The following is a 22,451-nucleotide window of genomic DNA, read 5'->3' on the forward strand; positions in this document are numbered from 1 at the left end:
ATGTATTTTATGCCCATTACGTGAAAACTACAATGTTTTCTTATTGTGCTGTTTTTTTCTCATCAGGCAAAAAGTACAAGCAATTAAACCCCCCCCCCCTACAAATCACACATTTTGTGAAATTACAAATGCAAAACCGGAAAGTAGAATAAGGTGTGCGTGATTCTACTTATGCATTATAATTAGACTAGTTCACGGTCTGATCCCTCACTCTCTTGCATTTGGTAATAACTTCCAGTGTGTGAACGTGTGGGCCCCCAGTCTTCATCCGGGCAGCCTCAGGTGTGACCGGTGACGCCTGAATGGAATTTGGGCAGAGCTTCTGGAAGACTTGCTGTCGCTTTCTGAGACAGGCTTCTCGAGGCTGAGCCGAGGCAGTTCTGCACAGACACTCATCTGCCTTGGGCGGCAGCCACCTCTTCCCCCGCCCCGTGTGTCCCATCAGCAGCTGGGCACCCTCAGCCTTCCCAGGCCAGCAAAGCCTGGGTCCCGGACATCTCTGCATCTGGAGCTGGGGGTCAGGAGACCTGGCATCTCAGGGGACCTTGCTAACAGGACCCATCCTGCCTCTTCGATTGTTCCACGTAAAGAACATTGATTTTCAGTCAATGTCAGGAGTTTGTTGCCATCTGAAAGGGCCTCTGAGCTTGGCGTGGTCTTTTCCTTCACCTCCTCCACACCATTCCTTAGTTACCCTGCGGCACGTGGGATCTCGGTCCCCTGACCAGGGATTGAACCCAGGTCCCCTGCATTGTAAGGCGGATTCTTTACCACTGGACCACCGGGGAAGTGCCTACCCTTATGTTTTAACAGTTTTGGAGGTCTTCACAGAGATCCTGGATGGATTCACCTAACAGCACCAGGTAAACTTCGTGTCAAGAGTAGTGCACCTCATTCCTCAAAAATTTTAAAGTAGAACTATTATAGGATCCAGAAATTCCACTTGTGTGTATTTTTTCAGAAGAAAACAAAAACACTAGTTCAAAAAGACACATGCACCCCTATGTTCACTGAGCATTCCTTATAATAGCCAGTGTATAGATGCAACCTAAGTGTCCATCCATAGTTGAATGGATAAAGAAGATGCGTTTTATATATATATATATATATATAGCTATACACACACACACACAATGGACTGTTAGCCATAAAAAAAAAACACAACAAAGAATGAGGGGCTTCCCTGGGGGTGCAGCGGTTAAGAATCCGCCTGCCAATGCAGGGGACATGGGTTCAAGCCCTGTTCCCGGAAGATTCCCACATGCCACGGAGCAACTAAGCCCGTGTGCCACAACTATTGAGCCATGCTCTAGAGCCTGCGAGGCACAACTACTGAGCCCGCGTGCCGCAACTACTGAAGCCCGCTCAGCTGGAGCCCATGCTCTGCAACAAGAGAAGCCACCGCAAAGAGAAGCCCACGCACCGCAAGGAAGAGAAGCCCCCGCTCGCCGCAACTAGAAAAGAGGCCACATGCAGCAACAAGACCCAACGCAGCCAAAAGTAAAATAAATAAATTTTTAAATTAAAAAAAAAAAGAATGAAATCTTGCCATTTGTGGCAACATGGATGGAGCTAGAGGGTATTATGCTACGTGCAATAAGTCAGACAGAGAAAGACAAATACCGTATGATCTCATTTGTATGTGGAATCTAAAAACAAAACAAATGAACTAATGTCACTAAAGAAACAGACTCATAGATACAGAGAACAAACAGGTGGTTGCCAGAAGAGGGTAGGTGGATGAGTGAAATAGGTGAGGGAGATGAAGAGAACAGATAACCAGTTAAAAGAAATGAGTCATGGGAATGAAATATACAGCACGGGGAATACAGTCAATAACATTATAACTTTGTACGCTGACGGATGGTAACTAGATGGTAACTAGACCATGATCATTTTCTAATGTATAGAAATATTGATTATGCACCTGGACCTAACAGAGTGTTGTAGGTCAGTTACAGTTGAATTAAAATTTTTAATTAGAACGAAAAGAATAGTGTGCCTCGTTACCTATAGACACTTAGTCATACAGCAGTTCTCTAGAACATATGCATCCTGTGTAACTGTAACTTTATACCCATGGAACAACTCCCCATTCTCTCCTCCCCCACCCCTGACAATATATGTTTGACTCTTTTAGATACCTCGTATAAGCGGAAACACACAGTTTTGTCCTTCTGTGACTGACCCATTTCACTTATCATCATGTCTTCTAGTTCTGTCCCCGTTGTCACAACTGGTAGGATTTCCTACTAATAAGTCTGAATCATATCCTATGTATATACCACATTTTCTTTACCATTTCTCTGTTGATGAAAATTTGCATTGTTTTCCTATCTTGGCTCTTGTGAATAATGCTGTAATGAATGTAGAGGTGCATATATCTCTTCTAGATATTGATTTCCTTTTCTTTGACTATACAGGCTATATTATATTATATTACATTGTATTATATCATAGTACATTACATTCTATTATAATTATTGTGCTTCCCGAATCTTGTGTGTTTTACAAATTGAAGGTTTGCAGCAGCTCTTTGTGGAGCAACTCTGTTGACACCGTATTTCCAACAGCAGTTGCTCACTTCTTGTCTTTGTGTCATATTTTAGTAATTCTCACACTATTTCAAACCCTCCATCAGCAAAAAGATTACTACTCGCCGAAGGCTCAGCTGATGGTTAGCATTTTTTAGCAATAAAGTATTAGTAATTTGTTTTGTTTGTTTCGGCTGTGCTGCACAGCGCGTGGGATCTCAGTTCCCCGACCAGGGATCAAACCTGCGCCCCCTGTATTGGAAGGCAGATTCTTAACCACTGGACAACCAGGGAAGTCCCCAAAGTATTTTTTTTTAAACATCTTTATTGGAGTATAATTGCTTTACAGTGTTGTGTTAGTTTCTGCTGTATAACAAAGTGAATCAGCTGTATGTATACATATATCCCCATATCCCCTCCATCTTGCGTCTCCCTCCCACCCTCCCTATCCCACCCCTCTGGGTGGACAGAAAGCACCGAGCTGATCTCCCTGTGCTATGCGGCTGCTTCCCACTAGCTATCTATTTTACATTTGGTAGTGTATATGTGTCCATGCCCCTCTCTCGCTTCGTCCCAGCTTCCCCTTCCCCCTCCCCGTGTCCTCAAGTGCATTCTCTACGTCTGTGTCTTTATTCCTGTCCTGCCACTAGGTTCATCAGAACCACTTTTTTTTTTCTTTAGATTCCATAAATATGTGTTAGCATACGGTATTTGTTTTTCTGTTTCTGAGTTACTTCACTCTGTTTCACAGACTCTAGGTCCATCCACCTCACTACAAATAGTTCAGTTTCGTTTCTTTTTATGGCTGAGTAATATTCCATCGTATATATGTGCCACATCTTCTTTATCCATTCATCCGATGATGGACACTTAGGTTGCTTCCATGTCCTGGCTGTTGTAAATAGTGCTGCAGTGAACATTGTGGTACGTGTCTCTCTTTGAATTATGGTTTTCTCAGCATATGTGCCCAGTAGTGGGATTGGAGGATCATATTGGTAGTTCTATTTTTAGTTGTTTTACTTTTTAAAATTTATTTTTATTTATTCATTGTTTTTGGCTGTGTTGGGTCTTCGTTGTTGTGTGCGGGCTTTCTCTAGTTGCAGCGAGCAGGCGCTACACTGTTGCGGTGCGCGGGCTTCTCATTGTGGTGGCTTCTCTTGTTGTGGAGCACGAGATCTAGGCGTGCGGGCTTCAGTAGTTGTGGCATGTGGGCTCAGTGGGTGTGGCTCGCGGGCTCTAGAGCGCAGGCTCAGTAGTTGTGGCACACGGGCTTAGTTGCCCTGCGGCATGTGGGATCTTCCCGGACCACGGCTTGAACCCCTGTCCCCTGCGTTGGGAGGAGGATTCTTAACCACTGCGGAACCAGGGAAGCCCTATTTTTAGTTTTTAAGAACCTCCATACTGTTCTCCATAGTGGCTGTATCAGTGTGACGTTCCCAGCAACAGTGCAGGAGGAGGGTTCCCTTTTCTCCACACCCTCTCCGGCATTTATTGTTTGTAGATTTTTTGATGATGGCCATTCTGAGTGGTGTGAGGTGATACCTCATTGTAGTTTTGATTTGCATTTCTCTAATGATTAGTGTTGTTGAGCATCCTTTTCACGTGTTTGTTGGCAATCTTATATCTTCTTTGGAGAAATGTCCATTTAGGTCTTGTGTCCATTTTTGGATTGAGTTGTTTGTTTTTTTGATATTGAGCTGCGTGAGCTGCTTGTATATTTTGGAGATGAATCCTTTGTCAGTTGCTTCGTTTACAAATATTTTCTCCCACTCTGAGGGTTGTTTTTTTGTCTTGTTTATGGTTTCCTTTGCTGTGCAAAAGCTTTTAAGTTTCCTTAGGTCCCATTTGTTTATTTTTGTTTTTATTTCCATTTTTCTAAGAGATGGGTCAAAAAGGATCTTGCTGTGATTTATGTGATAGAGTGTTCTGCCTATGTTTTCCTCTAAGAGTTTTCTAGTGTCGGGCCTTACATTTAGGTCTTTAATCCATTTTGAGTTTATTTTTGTGTTATGGTGTTAGGTAGTGTTCTCATTTCATTCTTTGACAGGTAGCTGTCCAGTTTTCCCAGCCCCACTTATTGAAGAGGCTGTCTTTTCTCCACTGTATATTCTTGCCTCCTTCATCAAAGTTAAGGCGACCATATGTGCATGGGTTTATCTCTGGGCTTCCTATCCTGTTCCATTGATGTATATTTCTCTTCCCTAAAGTATATTTCAATAAAGGTATGTACGTTGTTTTTTTAGACACAAGGCTATCACACACTTAACAGACTACAGTATAGTGTAAACGTAAGTTTCTCATGCACGGGTACACCAAAAAATTCATGTGACTTGCGTTATGGCGGTATTTGCTTCATTGCAGTGTTCTGGAACTGAAGCTGCAATGTCTCTGAACTGGGCCTGTATACCCAGAAGTGGGATTGCTGGATCATGTGGAATTTTTATTTAAAAGATTTTGAGGAAACTCCATACTGTTTTCCACAGTGCCTGCACGATGTTACATTCCTGCCTACAATATGCAAGGGTTACGATTTCTCTACAACCTTGACAACTCTATGTTTAAAAAGAAAGAAAAAATTGTAGCCATTCTAACAGATGTGAGGTAATATCTCATGATGATTTTGATTTGCATTTCCCGGATGATTAGTGACGTTGAGCACCTTTTCATGTACCTGGTGCTGTGTTAAGTATTCCTAACACACATACACAGACACAAAGGGATAGAAGGAATCTTTTGGAAGTGATGAGTATATTACCGTGATGGTGGTGATGGTATCACAGGTGTGTGCATATGTCCAAACTCATCAAGTTATACAAATTAAACCTGGGCTGGATTTTGTATATCAGTTATACGTAAATAAAGCTGTAAAAGCCCAGCAACAAGTGGTGTGTTTCCTGAGCCGGTGAAGCCCAGGTACATCTTTTCTCCTCTCCCAGGGGTGAACCCACCCAAGCAGCCATTGAACTTGGCTCACTTTCCGTTTCTTTAGTTTCCCCTTCTATTACTTTTGTGTTTTGCTTTGTTTTCAGACTACAGCTAAGTGCTTCCCTATTTGTAGCAGCAGTGATTCTGAGTTTGGCTCTGTCGTTTGAAGACTTTTGATGGTCTCTCCAAAGCGATTAAGTTTCTACAGAGCTAATCTCAGTTAGGTGAGAGGTGACAGAGGATCTGGTTTGATAGTCTTTTCTTAGTCTTTTCTGTTCGTCTATTTGTCTACTTTTTTTTTTTTTAAATAGTATTAGTCATTTTATTTTTATTTATTTATTTATTTATGGTTGTGCTGGGTCTTCGTTTCTGTGCGAGGGCTTTCTCTAGTTGTGGCAAGCGGAGGGCCACTCTTCATCGCGGTGCGCGGGCCTCTCACTATCGCGGCCTCTCGTTGCGGAGCACAGGCTCCAGACGCGCAGGCTCAGTAATTGTGGCTCACGGGCCCAGTTGCTCCGCGGCATGTGGGATCTTCCCAGACCAGGGCTCGAACCCGTGTCCCCTGCATTGGCAGGCAGACTCTCAACCACTGCGCCACCAGGGAAGCCCCTATTTGTCTACTTTGACAAGCTCAAATCAGTTAAGAATCTCTTGCCCAATGGGAGGAGAACGGCTCTTTAATCTCTAGACTGGTGAGTGTTTATTCCTGACCCATGTCTAAGACTTTAGAACTGAAGGTAAAAGTTCCATTTCTCTGTATGTCTGTGTGTCTGTAATTCAGAAAGGCCTTTACCTCTGACAGTGTGAGTATGTAATGTTTTTCTACTTCTGGATCTATTAAAGTAGATTGTAGAGTCTCTTAAATTCAAGGGTTTCTGTCCTGATTGGCTTACAAAGATACAAATGTGCTTATAAAAATTATGTATCCCTAAAATTCTCAGAGAGAAAGAATTTGAACTTCTGATACTTTAAATGTGCTAGAAAAGTATTCTTACGGAAATCAAGTCAGGGAATTCCCTGGTGGTGCAGTGGTTAGGACTCGGTGCTTTCACTGCCAGGGTCCGGGTTCAGTCCCTGGTCAGGGAACTAAGATCCAGCAAGCCTCTCGGTGCAGCCAAAAACACAAAGAAACAAAAAAATCAACTCAGAAATTTGAAGACTTCAAGTTTACATAATTTAGGTCAATCTTTGGCAAATGAAGCTAGTTTAATAGTTTTGGTTTAATACAAAGTTACTCCTATCTTATTTATCAGTATTAGGCATACATTGAAAACAATTCTACTTGGGTGTGTTCTTCCTAAATTTATATAGGTGTACCCATCAAATAAGCTAACATTACTTCTACTTAATATTTAAGGTTATGAAAAATGTAAATTTGTGTTTAGCCACATTTAATGATTCTTCTGACAAACTTTATTTCAACAGTAACTATGTTTTGTACTGTGTTAGCTTGTCGATACATTCCAAGATCTTTAGTTTACGTAAACCCTTGAACTGATATTAAATTGTGTTACTGACTGGATAATCATTGGATACCGAGGTCATTTCTAAGCAAGACAGAAACCTGAAACGTTGATCACTAAGCATAATCTCAAGTTCTGTGCTCTTGCTGCATATTTTTATTTGTTACCTAGAGGCTATATCTGTGGGTGTGTTAATGAATGTGTTTGTCTCTGGCACTTGGAGAAGTTGTGTAAGGGATGTTTGTGGCTTCGTAATGTTGTGTTACGTGTGTTCATGAGCTCTGCTAGCCTACAGTGCTGGTGTGTGATGGGCAGTTGTCAGTCATTCACTCCTAGTTTTCTTTGTGCAATGGAAGTAACTTTGGTTCAAAGTTGTTATGAATATAATATGAATGAGGCTTGAGCAATAGTAATGTTATCGGCTGGAACAGAACTCAGGTGCAGCTGCTCATCGCTCAGAAGTCAATGTTCCAGAGACAAGGGTTGGTGGAAGAAGAAAGATGCTTTATTCAGGAAGCTGGCAACGTGGGAAGATGGTGGACTAGTGTCCCCCAAAGCATCTCCCAGTTGCCAGTTAGAGGGAAAAGGGGTTTATAGGGAAAAGACGGGAAGTCTCTGGGCTGTGCAGGTGGGGGCTACATGCAGAGTAGCACAGTCAGCTCTGACCATCATCTTGACATTGGTCATGCAGTGGTGTGGTCAGTGTCATGTTGATTGTTTCCGGCACAGTTAATCTTCAAGTCCAGTGTTGGTTTGTTCCCATTTCCTTGAGGCCAGTTCCTGGAATTGTGTAAGCCATTGGTTCAGGTCTGCTCAAGATGGAGCAGCTTATGTCATAGCTCCAGTCTGGTCATCATACAGTTAGCTCTCTCCTCTTGTAGCGGTTTTAGTATCTGCAAAACAAGTCAGGAATGTGTCTCTGACACTGTTACTTATGTCCTTGGGGAGGAACTAAAGATTCTGTGACTGCTGTTGTCCTAATCGTGAACTGCTTGAACCTGTTGTTTTGTGACTCAGGGGAGGCCTGGGAGACTGCAGCTGTTTTACAAGCAAGAGGCAGGGGACATGGAAGGGCCCTGCAGGGTCCTGCTTGGTTCCAGCAACCGAGAGGTACAACTTTGTATGCAAGATGATGAGATGTAGTTTTGTTTATTAACAGGAACAAAAATAGTTTGGTCCTAAAGTAAAATGACCGATTGTTCCAGCACCAGAAAGAGGATAGTGAAGGACACCACCTGAATGAATCTAGAAAGTTGTAGGAGATTGGTGGAAAGGGAATTGTATTGGTCTCAGCCGAAGGCGGCTCAGTTTTGATGTTTATTGCAGAGATTTTCAAAAAAGAGCTTATGGTTCTCTTAAGTATCAAATATTATATTGATGCAAAGCTGGAGTTCGGTTTTCTCTCTGTAAAAATGGTATATTTTTTCGTGGAGTATTGGTCTCCTTAATAAGTGGTTGGAAAAGTTGTTCTCTAGATCTGCCTAAACAGCAGAGATTCTGTATCTCACAGGAAGAGCTTTCTGCCCCTAGTTCTGAATTCATCCGGCCGCCTTATTTTCTTGAAAATAAATGCACAGGGACTTCCCTGGTGGTGCAGCGGTTAAGAATCCGCCTGCCAGCGCAAGGCACACGGGTTCGAGCCCTGGTCTGGGAAGATCCCCCATGCTTTTAGAAACTAGAACACGGAGAGAGTGAGGTCATATGAAATTTGAAACGCTAAATATTGTCATAGTTTTAAGCAGTTTGAAGATTGCTGGAAGAAATGATTTGTCATTCATTCAAGTAATACGCATTTGATGAATACTTGCAAAAAGTAAACAGTAAAACATCCTCTAGAGCCCGCGAGCCACAACTACTGGAACCCACGTGCCTAGAGCCCATGCTCCGCAACAAGAGAAGCCACCGCATTGAGCAGCCGACACACCACAACGAAGAGAAGCCCCCGCTCACCGCAACTAGAGAGAGCCCACGTGCAACAGCGAAGACCCAACGCAGAGAAAAATAAATAAATAAATAAATAAATAAATAAATAAATAAATGTATTTTAAAAAAAAGAAAGAAAATAAATGCACAACAAAATTTCTGCGTTTCTGAGAAAGTTAAGCTTCCTTAAAACTGTGTTCCTTTTGGTCTGGTTTTTTCTCTTTAAAGTGTACTGTCAGGAATTCCCTGGCATTTCAGGGGTTAGGACTGTGCGATTCCACTGCTAGAGGCCTGTTTTTGATCCCTGGTCAGGGAACTAAGATCCCACAAGCTGCGTGGCGCGGCTGAAAAAAACAGCAAAGACAAAATCATCATACTTTAGCCGTTAAACGAAGTCCAGGGCCTTTAGTTGCTCCTCAAGGGCTATCAGGTAATATTCTGAGCTAGGTCCTTGGAGCTGTTTTGCAGAGACTGAAACCCCAGCAGGTGGAAGAAGTTACCTGCATGCTGCCCACAAGCACGCAGACCCCAGACCCGTTGGAAGCAGAAGGCTGAGGATGTTGAGTCCCCGCTACCTCACCACCGACCAATCAGAAGAATGTCCGTGAGCTGATCACGCACCCTGTAACCCTGTCTTCAACATGCAGCCCCTTTCTCTTTTCCCTATATAGTCCTCAAGCAAAACCTCAGGAGGGGAGAGTAGGTTCTTTGGGACGAGTCCACCTTCCCCCCTGGGCTGCCGGCTTCCTCAGTAAAGCCGTGTTTCCTTTTACCCAACACTTGTCTCTCAGTATTGGAGTCCTGAATGATGCAAGATCTGCCTCATCTTCTGCAGTTTTTCCTCCATGAAAAATAATTCAGGATTATTTTTCAGAGTTAAGAAATGTGGTTGGATAATCACAGCGCCATTAAGCCACACCTCGTTGGGCAGCAAACAGGCGAAGCACACTGGTAATGACCACACACATCGTGATTGTGAGAAGACTTTCCTCTTTATTATATTTCCCCAAAAGCTGCATTGCACGGTACTCTTTAATAATCTAAAATAACATACAAACTTGTTGAGACAAGTTAAAAACTTACGACTGAATTCCCACAATTCAGTGATGAGAACTAAAAATATACAAATTTATGCTTACAAGAATTGGGAGGAAATACCCACCTAGCTATAAGTAGAATGGAAATATTATGTAATAGATAAAATGTATATTATGTAATAGATAAAACCAAAAATCTCTCTTGAAAATGTGAATAAAATTGTATATAGGTGTAAATATACAACAGCTGTAATACTCATCACAAAACTTGGTGGGAATAAGATGTTTCACAATGAAGACTATTTCAAAACTATTTAAAATACATCTATAAATATAAAATATAAAAATACAATAATTTTATAGGTGACATTTTCAAAATAAGCCAGTGAAAGTTAAGTCATCAGTCATGACCGTGTGGCTCTAATTATATATTTTAAAGTTATTCCCTCCTGTTCTGAGCCCCCTACACGCCACCTTCAAATGCTTCTAGACTGGGGCAAAGAAGTGTGTAAAAAATGGGACCTCCAGTGTTCATCTCAGGGGAGATTTGAATGAAATGATCTGAAAATTGGGGTGGCGCCTTCCAAAGGGATGGAACGTGACAGAACCCTGATTTCTTATTGTCCTGCCACAGACTCCTAGAAGCACGCCCCGCTCCCAGGAGTGTGACACGAAAACTCTCTTGAGCTCGTTCTAGAAGACGCTGGGTTCTTCCCGATCATCTGCACAAGAGGCTTCTCCCTCCCTCCCTCACAGCTGTCGTCAGCGTGTGGATTGACCTCCTGTGCAACATCCTCATCTCTCCTGGGCTCTGTGATCTGGAAGTGAGAGAAGGAGCAAGGACGTCAGATTTCAAAGTGGCAACTGTCCAGATACAAAGGTTTTCACATTGTTAGTTCTCACCAGAATTGAGACTCATTTATGATTGCAGTTTTCTCTCAAATTCTCCATTCGGAGCCCCAATCCTGAACCATTCATTGTTTTCAAGTGCGATTCTTGGAGTTTGGTGAGCCTGACTGCAAAAACTACTGAATACACCTAAGGCCAGGCCCAGTCATCTGCTTTATAGCCAAGACTCCAGGTGATTCTGCTCAGGGAGCTGGCATTTGGAGAATGCTGCTTTAGTCTTAACTCACCTTGGTCCTTTGGCACCACTTAAATTCTGAACTTGGAACCACACTACAGACATCACTGACCGGTCAGCATCGTGGACCAGGAGACCTGCTGCCTGATCCCTAATCCTAATCCTGGATCCTAATGTCTATTTTATTATTAATTTTTAATTGACTTATTTTCTTTATTTTATTTTTGGCTGCATTGGGTCTTTGTTGCTGCGCGTGGGCTTTCTCTAGCTGTGGTGAGCGAGGACCACTCTCCGTTGCTTCTCATGACGCGTCTCTTGTGGCGGAGTACGGGCTCTAGGCGCACAGGCTCAGTAGTTGTGGCTTGCGGGCTCTAGAGTACAGGCTCAGTAGTTGTGGCTCGTGGGCTCTAGAGCGCAGGCTCAGTAGTTGTGGCGCACGGGCTTAGTTGCTCCGCGGCATGCGGGGTCTTCCCGGACGAGGGCTCGAACCCGTGTGCCCTGCGTTGGCAGGCGGATTCTTAACCACTGAGCCACCAGGGAAGTCCCTGGATCCTAATGTTTAAATAAAAGTCAGTCCTAGACTTGGTTAGTGTTATGGGCTGAATGTTTGTGTCCCCCCAAATTCTTATGTTGAAATCTTAAAATCTTAACTGCTAAGGGGCTGGTATTAGGAGGGTGGGGGTCTTTGGGAGGTTATTAGGTCATGGGGTAGAGCCCTCATGAATGAGATTATTGCCCTTGTAAAAGAGACTGTGCTCTGTTGTTTACAAGCCACGCAGGCTGTAGTATCTTGTTAGGGCAGGTCGAACGGACTAAGGCAGCTGGTTTGCAAGATTTCAACCAAATGTTTGCTCAGTCCTCTGCCCACATCTAGAACTCTAATGTGTCCATTGTAATAAGCCATGCTGAAGATGGCATTCCTTAACCTTCACTCGTTCTGATAAACCGTCTTGACCATAAAGTTGAGGGGGAAAAGGTGAATTGTACAAGAGGAATCATTGGTCCAGAAGTGGTGAGTCAGGGGAAAGAAAGAGTCACAGGTGATCTGGCCGTAAGCAATTGGAAAGTAAATTTGGATGAAAATAAAGCTAGTCATAATTGGTCTTTTCTTATTGAACGTGTAGGCTGTTCCATCTAATATTCTGTTTGTAGACATTTACTTTGTGGTAGGTAAGTCCTAGAACCCATATCCCTGAGGGATGTAAGGCCAAAAATGAATTAAAAAGAGAAACTCGAAACACCGTATATGGAAAAAAGTCACCATCTCATCAAAGCTGTGATTTGGACCCAATTGCTTTGGGTGAAATGACTTCAGTGAGACCCATGCGTCTGTGGCAGACTGGTTTCCCCGAGGTCTGGCGCCCACGGGCCCCACGGTGCTGGTGTGTGTGTGTGGCTGTGAGGCCGCGGCTGGGCGCTGAGTCGGCGTGTGGCTGTGTGCCCGGCTGGCCCCCTTCACAGCGTGAGAGGTGATGTGGGTCCAGCAGTGGGATTCCTCCGATTTCCTCAGTAAGCAACGTGTCATTCCGCCCGCACCTTTGCGGACGCAGACCTACCTTTGCGCAGGCCGATGACCTCAGGCCTGCGTGGTCCTGGGGCCTCTAGGGCAAGAGGGCGCGATCTCTTCCCCACACCCAGAGCTCTGGATCAAAAGCCTGGATCTGGAAAGACAAACAGCCCCTGGAAATGAGGATGACGCTGCCTCCCTGTGCCCCGCGTCCGGTTCTTTCTCGTCCGTCCCCAGGTCCCAGACCGAATCCCCCATGATCCCCACCTCCTCTCCGGCCCTGCCCCTCCCCCAGACCGCCACAGCCCACCCACCTGCTCGCACTCTTCCCGAGTGACCCTAGCGTTCCAGCCCATGGAACGGATGAACTGGAGACGCAGTTTGTGGAACAAGGGACGCTGGGAGCGGTTCTTTCCATAGAGGAATGAAAAGATGGCCTGTTTGGGGGCCTGGTTGTCCTCTTCCATGTCGTTGGCCACATAGCTGGGGAAAGACATCAGGTGGCTGTCATCAGCACAGGAAGGGCCTCCACTTGTGATCAGCTTCCCAGAAAAGAGGCAGGCTGAGCATCCTGACACGACCCACCCAGCCCTGCCCAGCGTCCCCGAGAGCTGCCCAGTCATCAAGGCGCCACTGCCAGGCAGGACCTTCGCAACGGTGCCTCTCACACCTTGATGCTGCGGACAAAATCCAAACCCCCTGTTCCCTTCAACTTGTTGTGTGTGCACACACCTCTCTCCCTATGTTGTAGGTGTATGTACAGTTCCTGAGGGCAGGAGCTGATCTGATCTATTTCTGCATTCATCCCTCTCCTACCAAATGACACATTTAGGGCTTGGTTCATCTTGATGCATTAATTCAGCAGCCTTTTGTGAATCTCTGTTCCCATCACCTCATATTCCCCAGCGTGTAGGGTGTACTTTATAAGGTTTCATTAGATGAATGAATGAATGAATGAATGAACATTTTATCTCGTAGCCAAATGCAATACTGATTACCTCGAAGACTCACAATAACAAACATTCGCAAAATGAAAAGAATTGTGCTGAGTGTTTTGGGAATGCATTGACATTTTGACAAGACCTGCCTTCCACATTGTGTCTAGTCTAATGGGACTGGGGAAGGGGAAGGGGGGAGATAAGAAATGACTGTAATGCAAAGCATCACATTCTAATACGATTTTAACTAAAGTGCCTCTGGGATGCAGAAGTTAGGGAGATCAGGCATCGTGAAGGTTTTGGTGTTTGAACCCACTTTAAGGATAGGGTCATTTTCTTCAGGTAAACGTGTGGGAAAGATCCCTGGACAGAAAAGCACAATAGAAACGTAGAGGGCAGGGTATTTGGAAGGAACAGTGACACAAAGGAATAAAGTATCAGGACAGTGTGATGGAGATTGCAGAGAGAGTTGAATTCCAACCCAGAACTCTGGCCTTGATTTGGCACGTAATGAGCCAATGACATTGTGTGAAGCGGTCAGACCTGGGTTTTGGAAGGACATTCAGGCAAATAGAGCCGACTGGCTTGGGAGACGTGGAAGAAACATCAGTGGGGAGCATTTTCTACCAGGTCCGCGCTATGTGATAAGGGCCCCGATTGTGGCATTTGTCGTGGGAACGCAGAAACGGAAGATAATCACACTTGGTGCTGATGTGGGAAGACCCGAGACCGGAGAATCAGAACCGGAAGCGTCTCAAGTCTGTTTACTTGTGGGCAGGATGGTGTCAGTTCTTTCTTCCTCTCCTTTTAGGAAGGTTTCGTGTTTTGCTTTGTTTTATTCAGTGTTTTAATTGACATTAGGGCAGTTTGTTTTGACAATGAATGGTATAAAAAACATAACTTCGTTTGAAAAAGAAACCACTCTACCGTAATCCTGTCATTTTCACAGCCAGAGTAAACGGTACAGAGGGGTTTAAAAAAATAGATGAAAGGTCAGAGCCCCAGGTCTCTCCCTGCGCCCTCCCAGGGTGTTGAATATTGATGGAGGGGACGGAGCAAGATACTCACAGAGCTATAAAGAAATGGATTCTCTGGAATTGCCAGGAGAAGAGCCCGGCCCGGCTGAAATAAGCTATCACCATCGACAGGAGATACTGATGGAAAGAGGGAAAAAAACGTAGGAGAGAGGTCACATCGTGGAAGAGGAAAAACAGTGGGATAAGGGAGCAGGGGACGAGGAATGGGTGGTGCCACTTGGAGAAGAGACCCCCGTGTTGGGTGAGCCTGATTATTTGTGGGAGGGGAGAGGACAGAAGGTCAGAGTTTGCGACGCTCCAAGGATGGGAGGCTGTGGGTTTGAGGGCGTGGACTTAGGGCCGCTGGCACTGGACGGTGTTTGATGAACCGGAGCCAAGGCGAGTCCCCAGGAGCTGAGAGGAGAGGGGACTTAGGCAGCAACCACCAAAGGGGCACACCTGGGGCTCAGATCCCAGAGGGGACCTCGAGGCCCCTGGAGGGAAGTGTTGACAAGGCATCAGGTTGGGAGGGGAGTGGAAACGTGGGTGTAGAAAGCACCCCGCGTGCCCACCCAGGACAGGCGCTGGAGCAGGAATCCATCTCAGTGGGGGACTTACCTTGTCAGATACTTGCAGGTTTTTGTCCCAGGCGAGGAATTTCCTAATGACGGGATCCTCTGGGAAAAGAGGGCAGATGTTTGCCAGTGGGAACAGGGCTGTCGTGGGAGCATTCCAGAGCCAAGAGGGAGAACCACGCCCCCCCTGGGGAAATGCCAAGATGTGGCCCAGGGTGAAGCTGATGGGAAGAGGGGAGGGAAGACCATTCACTGTGGGAGGAAAAGGGGTGACTCCCCTTCTAGGGGGGCCGAGTGACAGGGAGTGATGCCCCTTCATCATGCATTCACGTACCAGTGCAGAGGGCATGGAGTTACTCACAGCCAATTTCTCAATTGACAGTCACGTCAGGGGGCGAAGGTGGCTTGTGTTGCCCCCCACCCCCTCCCGCCGTCCCACGCCAGTAAGATTCAAAAGGCCAGTAAGAGCTAGAGTCTCAGGGGTACAGTTGAAACCAAGCGAACCTAATCCTGTATCATTTCTAAATCTAACCCAGTCTTGTATCATTTGTGAGTCTAACCTAATCCTGTATCATTTATGTGTCCCCTGTGTCCTTTATCCGTAGACAGTCCGCCAGGGACGGAGAGCGCACCAAGTAGCAGGGAATTCTTTTCCATTGGGAAAGTGTAGTCATTGGAAGTTTTTGTTTGTTTGTTTTTCAAGTATAGGATTGGAGGGTGCTGGGCGGGGTGGGGGGCGTGCTGGTCCTTACCGAGCATCCTGTTGAAGACCTCGTGGTGCTCAGGCAGCACTGAAGACACCCGCTGTCGCTTGAGCTTCATCTTGAGCCCACTCAGCGACTCCACGACCCAGGTGTCCTGGGCCTCAGTGGCCGGCTCGCCCTCCTCCTCCTCCTCTCTGAACGCCACTGACCTCTTCCTCTTACAGCCAGGGCGCTGAGGCGGGGAGCTGCAGCCGGCCCAGGGGGCTGAGAAAAGACAAGAGACTACAATAGGACGTTCTCGTCTTGGGAGTTCAGCCACTGGTGACCACCCAACCCCACCCCGACTCCGCCTCCCCCCCGAAACACCCCTACCCTTTCCAGTCTCATAGACCTCTGACCTTGCCCCAAGTCATCTTTCCATCTTTCTCTGTCCATATCTACCTATCCCTCCCCTGACTCATTTTGTCATTTTTCCAGCTTCCTGTCCTGAAAACTCCTTCTCATGGTAGATAATTTCTCCCACTAGGAAAAAAGAAGAAAAAGAACCCTCCCCTTGTTTCCTCTCTTCCCCTCTCTCATCCTTGGATCTCATCTCCTAACCCTCTTTCTTGCTTCCCAGGTTTTCCGTGTCCCCAGCTCCTGTCCTCTCCTCCCTCAATCCCTGGCTTTCCGACTGTCTCCCTTCTTTCATAGGCACCTGAGGCAGGCGCTCCTTCCCGACCTCTGTACCCTTTCCTCCTTACTGGTCAAGCCTCTGAAATTCCTTCTCGTGCCAGCTCCCTCACCTGACGGTCCTGGGCTTTCTTCGTTGACAGTCACCTCCAGGGGGTACCCTGAGGAGCTGGGCTGGGAGTCCTGGTCCTCAACCTGGGAACTCGGTTGACGATTGGCCATGATTTCTCCCAAACTCTTCCCTTCCTCGACGCCTAGACTCTGCTTTGTCCCAACTCTTCTTCTGGACTTGGGCAAAACACAAGTGGTCGTCCCTTCTCCAAGCTGCGGGGCAACTGGCAGTGGAGAAAAGCTCTGGCGAGATGCTATTGTCCACCTCTGCTGCCGAGCGCCACGGAGTCTGGTCCTTCCAATCAGGAAGGTCGGAAGCCTGTGACGTCATCATGGGTCATTCCAACCTGGCAACCAGTTTGAATGAAAACACAAGTAACTGTCAGACCTATGTGTGCGCTTGTCCCAGAGATCAGGGGTAAATGGTATCTCCTGCCACTGACCCAACCTCTGCCCGTCCTCCAAAACCCCCCTCAAGGTGTCCGGACCCCTCTTTACCGCTTCCCAGCAGGTGCGCTGTCCTCTCCCTGCTGGACTCTCCCCCTCGCTCGCATTCCTTTTCCACGGCCTGGTGGGAGAGTGGGGAAGAGGGACAAGGAAACTTAGGGGAAGCAGCAACGGTTAAGCCTTATAAGAGTGAGATAGGTATGTAAAAAAAGATCCCAGGTGCACTGGCTGACTGGATTGAAAAGTTACGTTAAAACACGCAGTTTGGCAAAGCGCTTCTGCTCAATGTGTACTGACACTGTGTTCAGAATTCTGTACTGGGGGAGCACACGTCCGCCACCCTCAGGCACCTTTGAGTCCAAGAGCCATTTTGAGAAGCTAAAATCAGAGAGAAGTACAGGTGCTCACGCACCCTTCAAAGGGGGTCTACAAACAAACACAAAACAACAAAAAAGGGCACCTTTGGATTTCACGAAGTCCATGGATTGTCCAAAGCCTACCCTCGATTCCAATTAAGAAATTCTAGTCTACTTACCAAAATTTTTTTTTTTAAACATCTTTATTGGAGTATAATTGCTTTACAATGGTGTGTTAGTTTCTGCTTTATAACAAAGTGAATCAGTTATACATATACATATGTTCCCATATCTCTTTCCTCTTGCATCTCCCTTCCTCCCACCCTCCCTATCCCACCCCTCTAGGTGGTCACAAAGCACCGAGCTGATCTCCCTGTGCTATGCGGCTGCTTCCCACTAGCTATCTATTTTACGTTTGGTAGTGTATATATGTCCATGCCACTCTCTCACCCTGTCACATCTCACCCCTCCCCCTCCCCATATCCTCAAGTCCATTCTCTAGTAGGTCTGTGTCTTTATTCCCGTCTTGCCACTAGGTTCTTCATGACCTTTTTTTTTTTTCCTTAGATTCCATATATATGTGTTAGCATACTGTATTTGTTTTTCTCTTTCTGACTTACTTCACTCTGTATGACAGACTCTTAACTCCATCCACCTCACTACAAATACCTCCATTTCATTTCTTTTTATGGCTGAGTAATATTCCATCGTATATATGTGCCACATCTTCTTTATCCATTCATCCGATGATGGACACTTAGGTTGCTTCCATGTCCTGGCTATTGTAAATAGAGCTGCAATGAACATTTTGGTACATGACTCTTTTTGAATTATGGTTTTCTTAGGGTACATGCCCAGTAGTGGGATTGCTGGGTCGTATGGTAGTTCTATTTGTAGTTTTTTAAGGAACCTCCATACTGTTCTCCATAGTGGCTGTATCAATGTACGTTCCCAGCAACAGTGCAGGAGGAGGGTTCCCTTTTCTCCACACCCTCTCCGGCATTTATCGTTTGTAGATTTTTTGATGATGGCCATTCTGAGTGGTGTGAGGTGATACCTCATTGTAGTTTTGATTTGCATTTCTCTAATGATTAGTGTTGTTGAGCATCCTTTTCACGTGTTTGTTGGCAATCTTATATCTTCTTTGGAGAAATGTCCATTTAGGTCTTGTGTCCATTTTTGGATTGAGTTGTTTGTTTGTTTTGATATTGAGCTGCGTGAGCTGCTTGTATATTTTGGAGATGAATCCTTTGTCAGTTGCTTCGTTTACAAATATTTTCTCCCACTCTGAGGGTTGTTTTTTTGTCTTGTTTATGGTTTCCTTTGCTGTGCAAAAGCTTTTAAGTTTCCTTAGGTCCCATTTGTTTATTTTTGTTTTTATTTCGATTTTTCTAAGAGATGGGTCAAAAAGGATCTTGCTGTGATTTATGTGATAGAGTGTTCTGCCTATGTTTTCCTCTAAGAGTTTTCTAGTGTCGGGCCTTACATTTAGGTCTTTAATCCATTTTGAGTTTATTTTTGTGTTATGGTGTTAGGTAGTGTTCTCATTTCATTCTTTGACAGGTAGCTGTCCAGTTTTCCCAGCCCCACTTATTGAAGAGGCTGTCTTTTCTCCACTGTATATTCTTGCCTCCTTCATCAAAGTTAAGGCGACCATATGTGCATGGGTTTATCTCTGGGCTTCCTATCCTGTTCCATTGATGTATATTTCTCTTCCCTAAAGTATATTTCAATAAAGGTATGTACGTTGTTTTTTTAGACACAAGGCTATCGCACACTTAACAGACTACAGTATAGTGTAAACGTAAGTTTTTCATGCACGGGTACACCAAAAAATTCATGTGACTTGCGTTATGGCGGTATTTGCTTCATTGCAGTGTTCTGGAACTGAAGCTGCAATGTCTCTGAGCTGGGCCTGTATACCCAGAAGTGGGATTGCTGGATCATGTGGAATTTTTATTTAAAAGATTTTGAGGAAACTCCATACTGTTTTCCACAGTGCCTGCACGATGTTACATTCCTGCCTACAATATGCAAGGGTTACGATTTCTCTACAACCTTGACAACTCTATGTTTAAAAAGAAAGAAAAAATTGTAGCCATTCTAACAGATGTGAGGTAATATCTCATGATGATTTTGATTTGCATTTCCCGGATGATTAGTGACGTTGAGCACCTTTTCATGTACCTGGTGCTGTGTTAAGTATTCCTAACACACATACACAGACACAAAGGGATAGAAGGAATCTTTTGGAAGTGATGAGTATATTACCGTGATGGTGGTGATGGTATCACAGGTGTGTGCATATGTCCAAACTCATCAAGTTATACAAATTAAACCTGGGCTGGATTTTGTATATCAGTTATACGTAAATAAAGCTGTAAAAGCCCAGCAACAAGTGGTGTGTTTCCTGAGCCGGTGAAGCCCAGGTACATCTTTTCTCCTCTCCCAGGGGTGAACCCACCCAAGCAGCCATTGAACTTGGCTCACTTTCCGTTTCTTTAGTTTCCCCTTCTATTACTTTTGTGTTTTGCTTTGTTTTCAGACTACAGCTAAGTGCTTCCCTATTTGTAGCAGCAGTGATTCTGAGTTTGGCTCTGTCGTTTGAAGACTTTTGATGGTCTCTCCAAAGCGATTAAGTTTCTACAGAGCTAATCTCAGTTAGGTGAGAGGTGACAGAGGATCTGGTTTGATAGTCTTTTCTTAGTCTTTTCTGTTCGTCTATTTGTCTACTTTTTTTTTTTTTAAATAGTATTAGTCATTTTATTTTTATTTATTTATTTATTTATGGTTGTGCTGGGTCTTCGTTTCTGTGCGAGGGCTTTCTCTAGTTGTGGCAAGCGGAGGGCCACTCTTCATCGCGGTGCGCGGGCCTCTCACTATCGCGGCCTCTCGTTGCGGAGCACAGGCTCCAGACGCGCAGGCTCAGTAATTGTGGCTCACGGGCCCAGTTGCTCCGCGGCATGTGGGATCTTCCCAGACCAGGGCTCGAACCCGTGTCCCCTGCATTGGCAGGCAGACTCTCAACCACTGCGCCACCAGGGAAGCCCCTATTTGTCTACTTTGACAAGCTCAAATCAGTTAAGAATCTCTTGCCCAATGGGAGGAGAACGGCTCTTTAATCTCTAGACTGGTGAGTGTTTATTCCTGACCCATGTCTAAGACTTTAGAACTGAAGGTAAAAGTTCCATTTCTCTGTATGTCTGTGTGTCTGTAATTCAGAAAGGCCTTTACCTCTGACAGTGTGAGTATGTAATGTTTTTCTACTTCTGGATCTATTAAAGTAGATTGTAGAGTCTCTTAAATTCAAGGGTTTCTGTCCTGATTGGCTTACAAAGATACAAATGTGCTTATAAAAATTATGTATCCCTAAAATTCTCAGAGAGAAAGAATTTGAACTTCTGATACTTTAAATGTGCTAGAAAAGTATTCTTACGGAAATCAAGTCAGGGAATTCCCTGGTGGTGCAGTGGTTAGGACTCGGTGCTTTCACTGCCAGGGTCCGGGTTCAGTCCCTGGTCAGGGAACTAAGATCCAGCAAGCCTCTCGGTGCAGCCAAAAACACAAAGAAACAAAAAAATCAACTCAGAAATTTGAAGACTTCAAGTTTACATAATTTAGGTCAATCTTTGGCAAATGAAGCTAGTTTAATAGTTTTGGTTTAATACAAAGTTACTCCTATCTTATTTATCAGTATTAGGCATACATTGAAAACAATTCTACTTGGGTGTGTTCTTCCTAAATTTATATAGGTGTACCCATCAAATAAGCTAACATTACTTCTACTTAATATTTAAGGTTATGAAAAATGTAAATTTGTGTTTAGCCACATTTAATGATTCTTCTGACAAACTTTATTTCAACAGTAACTATGTTTTGTACTGTGTTAGCTTGTCGATACATTCCAAGATCTTTAGTTTACGTAAACCCTTGAACTGATATTAAATTGTGTTACTGACTGGATAATCATTGGATACCGAGGTCATTTCTAAGCAAGACAGAAACCTGAAACGTTGATCACTAAGCATAATCTCAAGTTCTGTGCTCTTGCTGCATATTTTTATTTGTTACCTAGAGGCTATATCTGTGGGTGTGTTAATGAATGTGTTTGTCTCTGGCACTTGGAGAAGTTGTGTAAGGGATGTTTGTGGCTTCGTAATGTTGTGTTACGTGTGTTCATGAGCTCTGCTAGCCTACAGTGCTGGTGTGTGATGGGCAGTTGTCAGTCATTCACTCCTAGTTTTCTTTGTGCAATGGAAGTAACTTTGGTTCAAAGTTGTTATGAATATAATATGAATGAGGCTTGAGCAATAGTAATGTTATCGGCTGGAACAGAACTCAGGTGCAGCTGCTCATCGCTCAGAAGTCAATGTTCCAGAGACAAGGGTTGGTGGAAGAAGAAAGATGCTTTATTCAGGAAGCTGGCAACGTGGGAAGATGGTGGACTAGTGTCCCCCAAAGCATCTCCCAGTTGCCAGTTAGAGGGAAAAGGGGTTTATAGGGAAAAGACGGGAAGTCTCTGGGCTGTGCAGGTGGGGGCTACATGCAGAGTAGCACAGTCAGCTCTGACCATCATCTTGACATTGGTCATGCAGTGGTGTGGTCAGTGTCATGTTGATTGTTTCCGGCACAGTTAATCTTCAAGTCCAGTGTTGGTTTGTTCCCATTTCCTTGAGGCCAGTTCCTGGAATTGTGTAAGCCATTGGTTCAGGTCTGCTCAAGATGGAGCAGCTTATGTCATAGCTCCAGTCTGGTCATCATACAGTTAGCTCTCTCCTCTTGTAGCGGTTTTAGTATCTGCAAAACAAGTCAGGAATGTGTCTCTGACACTGTTACTTATGTCCTTGGGGAGGAACTAAAGATTCTGTGACTGCTGTTGTCCTAATCGTGAACTGCTTGAACCTGTTGTTTTGTGACTCAGGGGAGGCCTGGGAGACTGCAGCTGTTTTACAAGCAAGAGGCAGGGGACATGGAAGGGCCCTGCAGGGTCCTGCTTGGTTCCAGCAACCGAGAGGTACAACTTTGTATGCAAGATGATGAGATGTAGTTTTGTTTATTAACAGGAACAAAAATAGTTTGGTCCTAAAGTAAAATGACCGATTGTTCCAGCACCAGAAAGAGGATAGTGAAGGACACCACCTGAATGAATCTAGAAAGTT

General features: G+C 44.8%; 1 protein-coding gene across 1 annotated transcript in view; it reads right to left on the reverse strand.

The window, feature by feature from the left end:
* Nucleotides 1-17,048, reverse strand: part of LOC118881678 — a 43,011-nt gene extending 25,963 nt beyond the window's left edge. Inside the window, exons 1-7 of the mRNA XM_036826799.1 lie at nt 16,404-17,048; nt 15,755-16,104; nt 15,046-15,104; nt 14,480-14,565; nt 12,788-12,956; nt 12,575-12,627; nt 10,637-10,700 (exon numbers count right to left, since the gene is read on the reverse strand). Of these exons, the coding sequence (XP_036682694.1) occupies nt 10,637-10,700; nt 12,575-12,627; nt 12,788-12,956; nt 14,480-14,565; nt 15,046-15,104; nt 15,755-16,104; nt 16,404-16,600 (978 nt within the window). The 5' untranslated portion in view covers nt 16,601-17,048. The remainder of the gene's footprint in view (nt 1-10,636; nt 10,701-12,574; nt 12,628-12,787; nt 12,957-14,479; nt 14,566-15,045; nt 15,105-15,754; nt 16,105-16,403) is intronic.
* Between the last annotated feature and the right edge of the window lie 5,403 nt (nt 17,049-22,451).

This window comes from Balaenoptera musculus, chromosome 15 (genome assembly GCF_009873245.2).
Source record: "Balaenoptera musculus isolate JJ_BM4_2016_0621 chromosome 15, mBalMus1.pri.v3, whole genome shotgun sequence".
Lineage (NCBI taxonomy): Eukaryota > Metazoa > Chordata > Mammalia > Artiodactyla > Balaenopteridae > Balaenoptera > Balaenoptera musculus.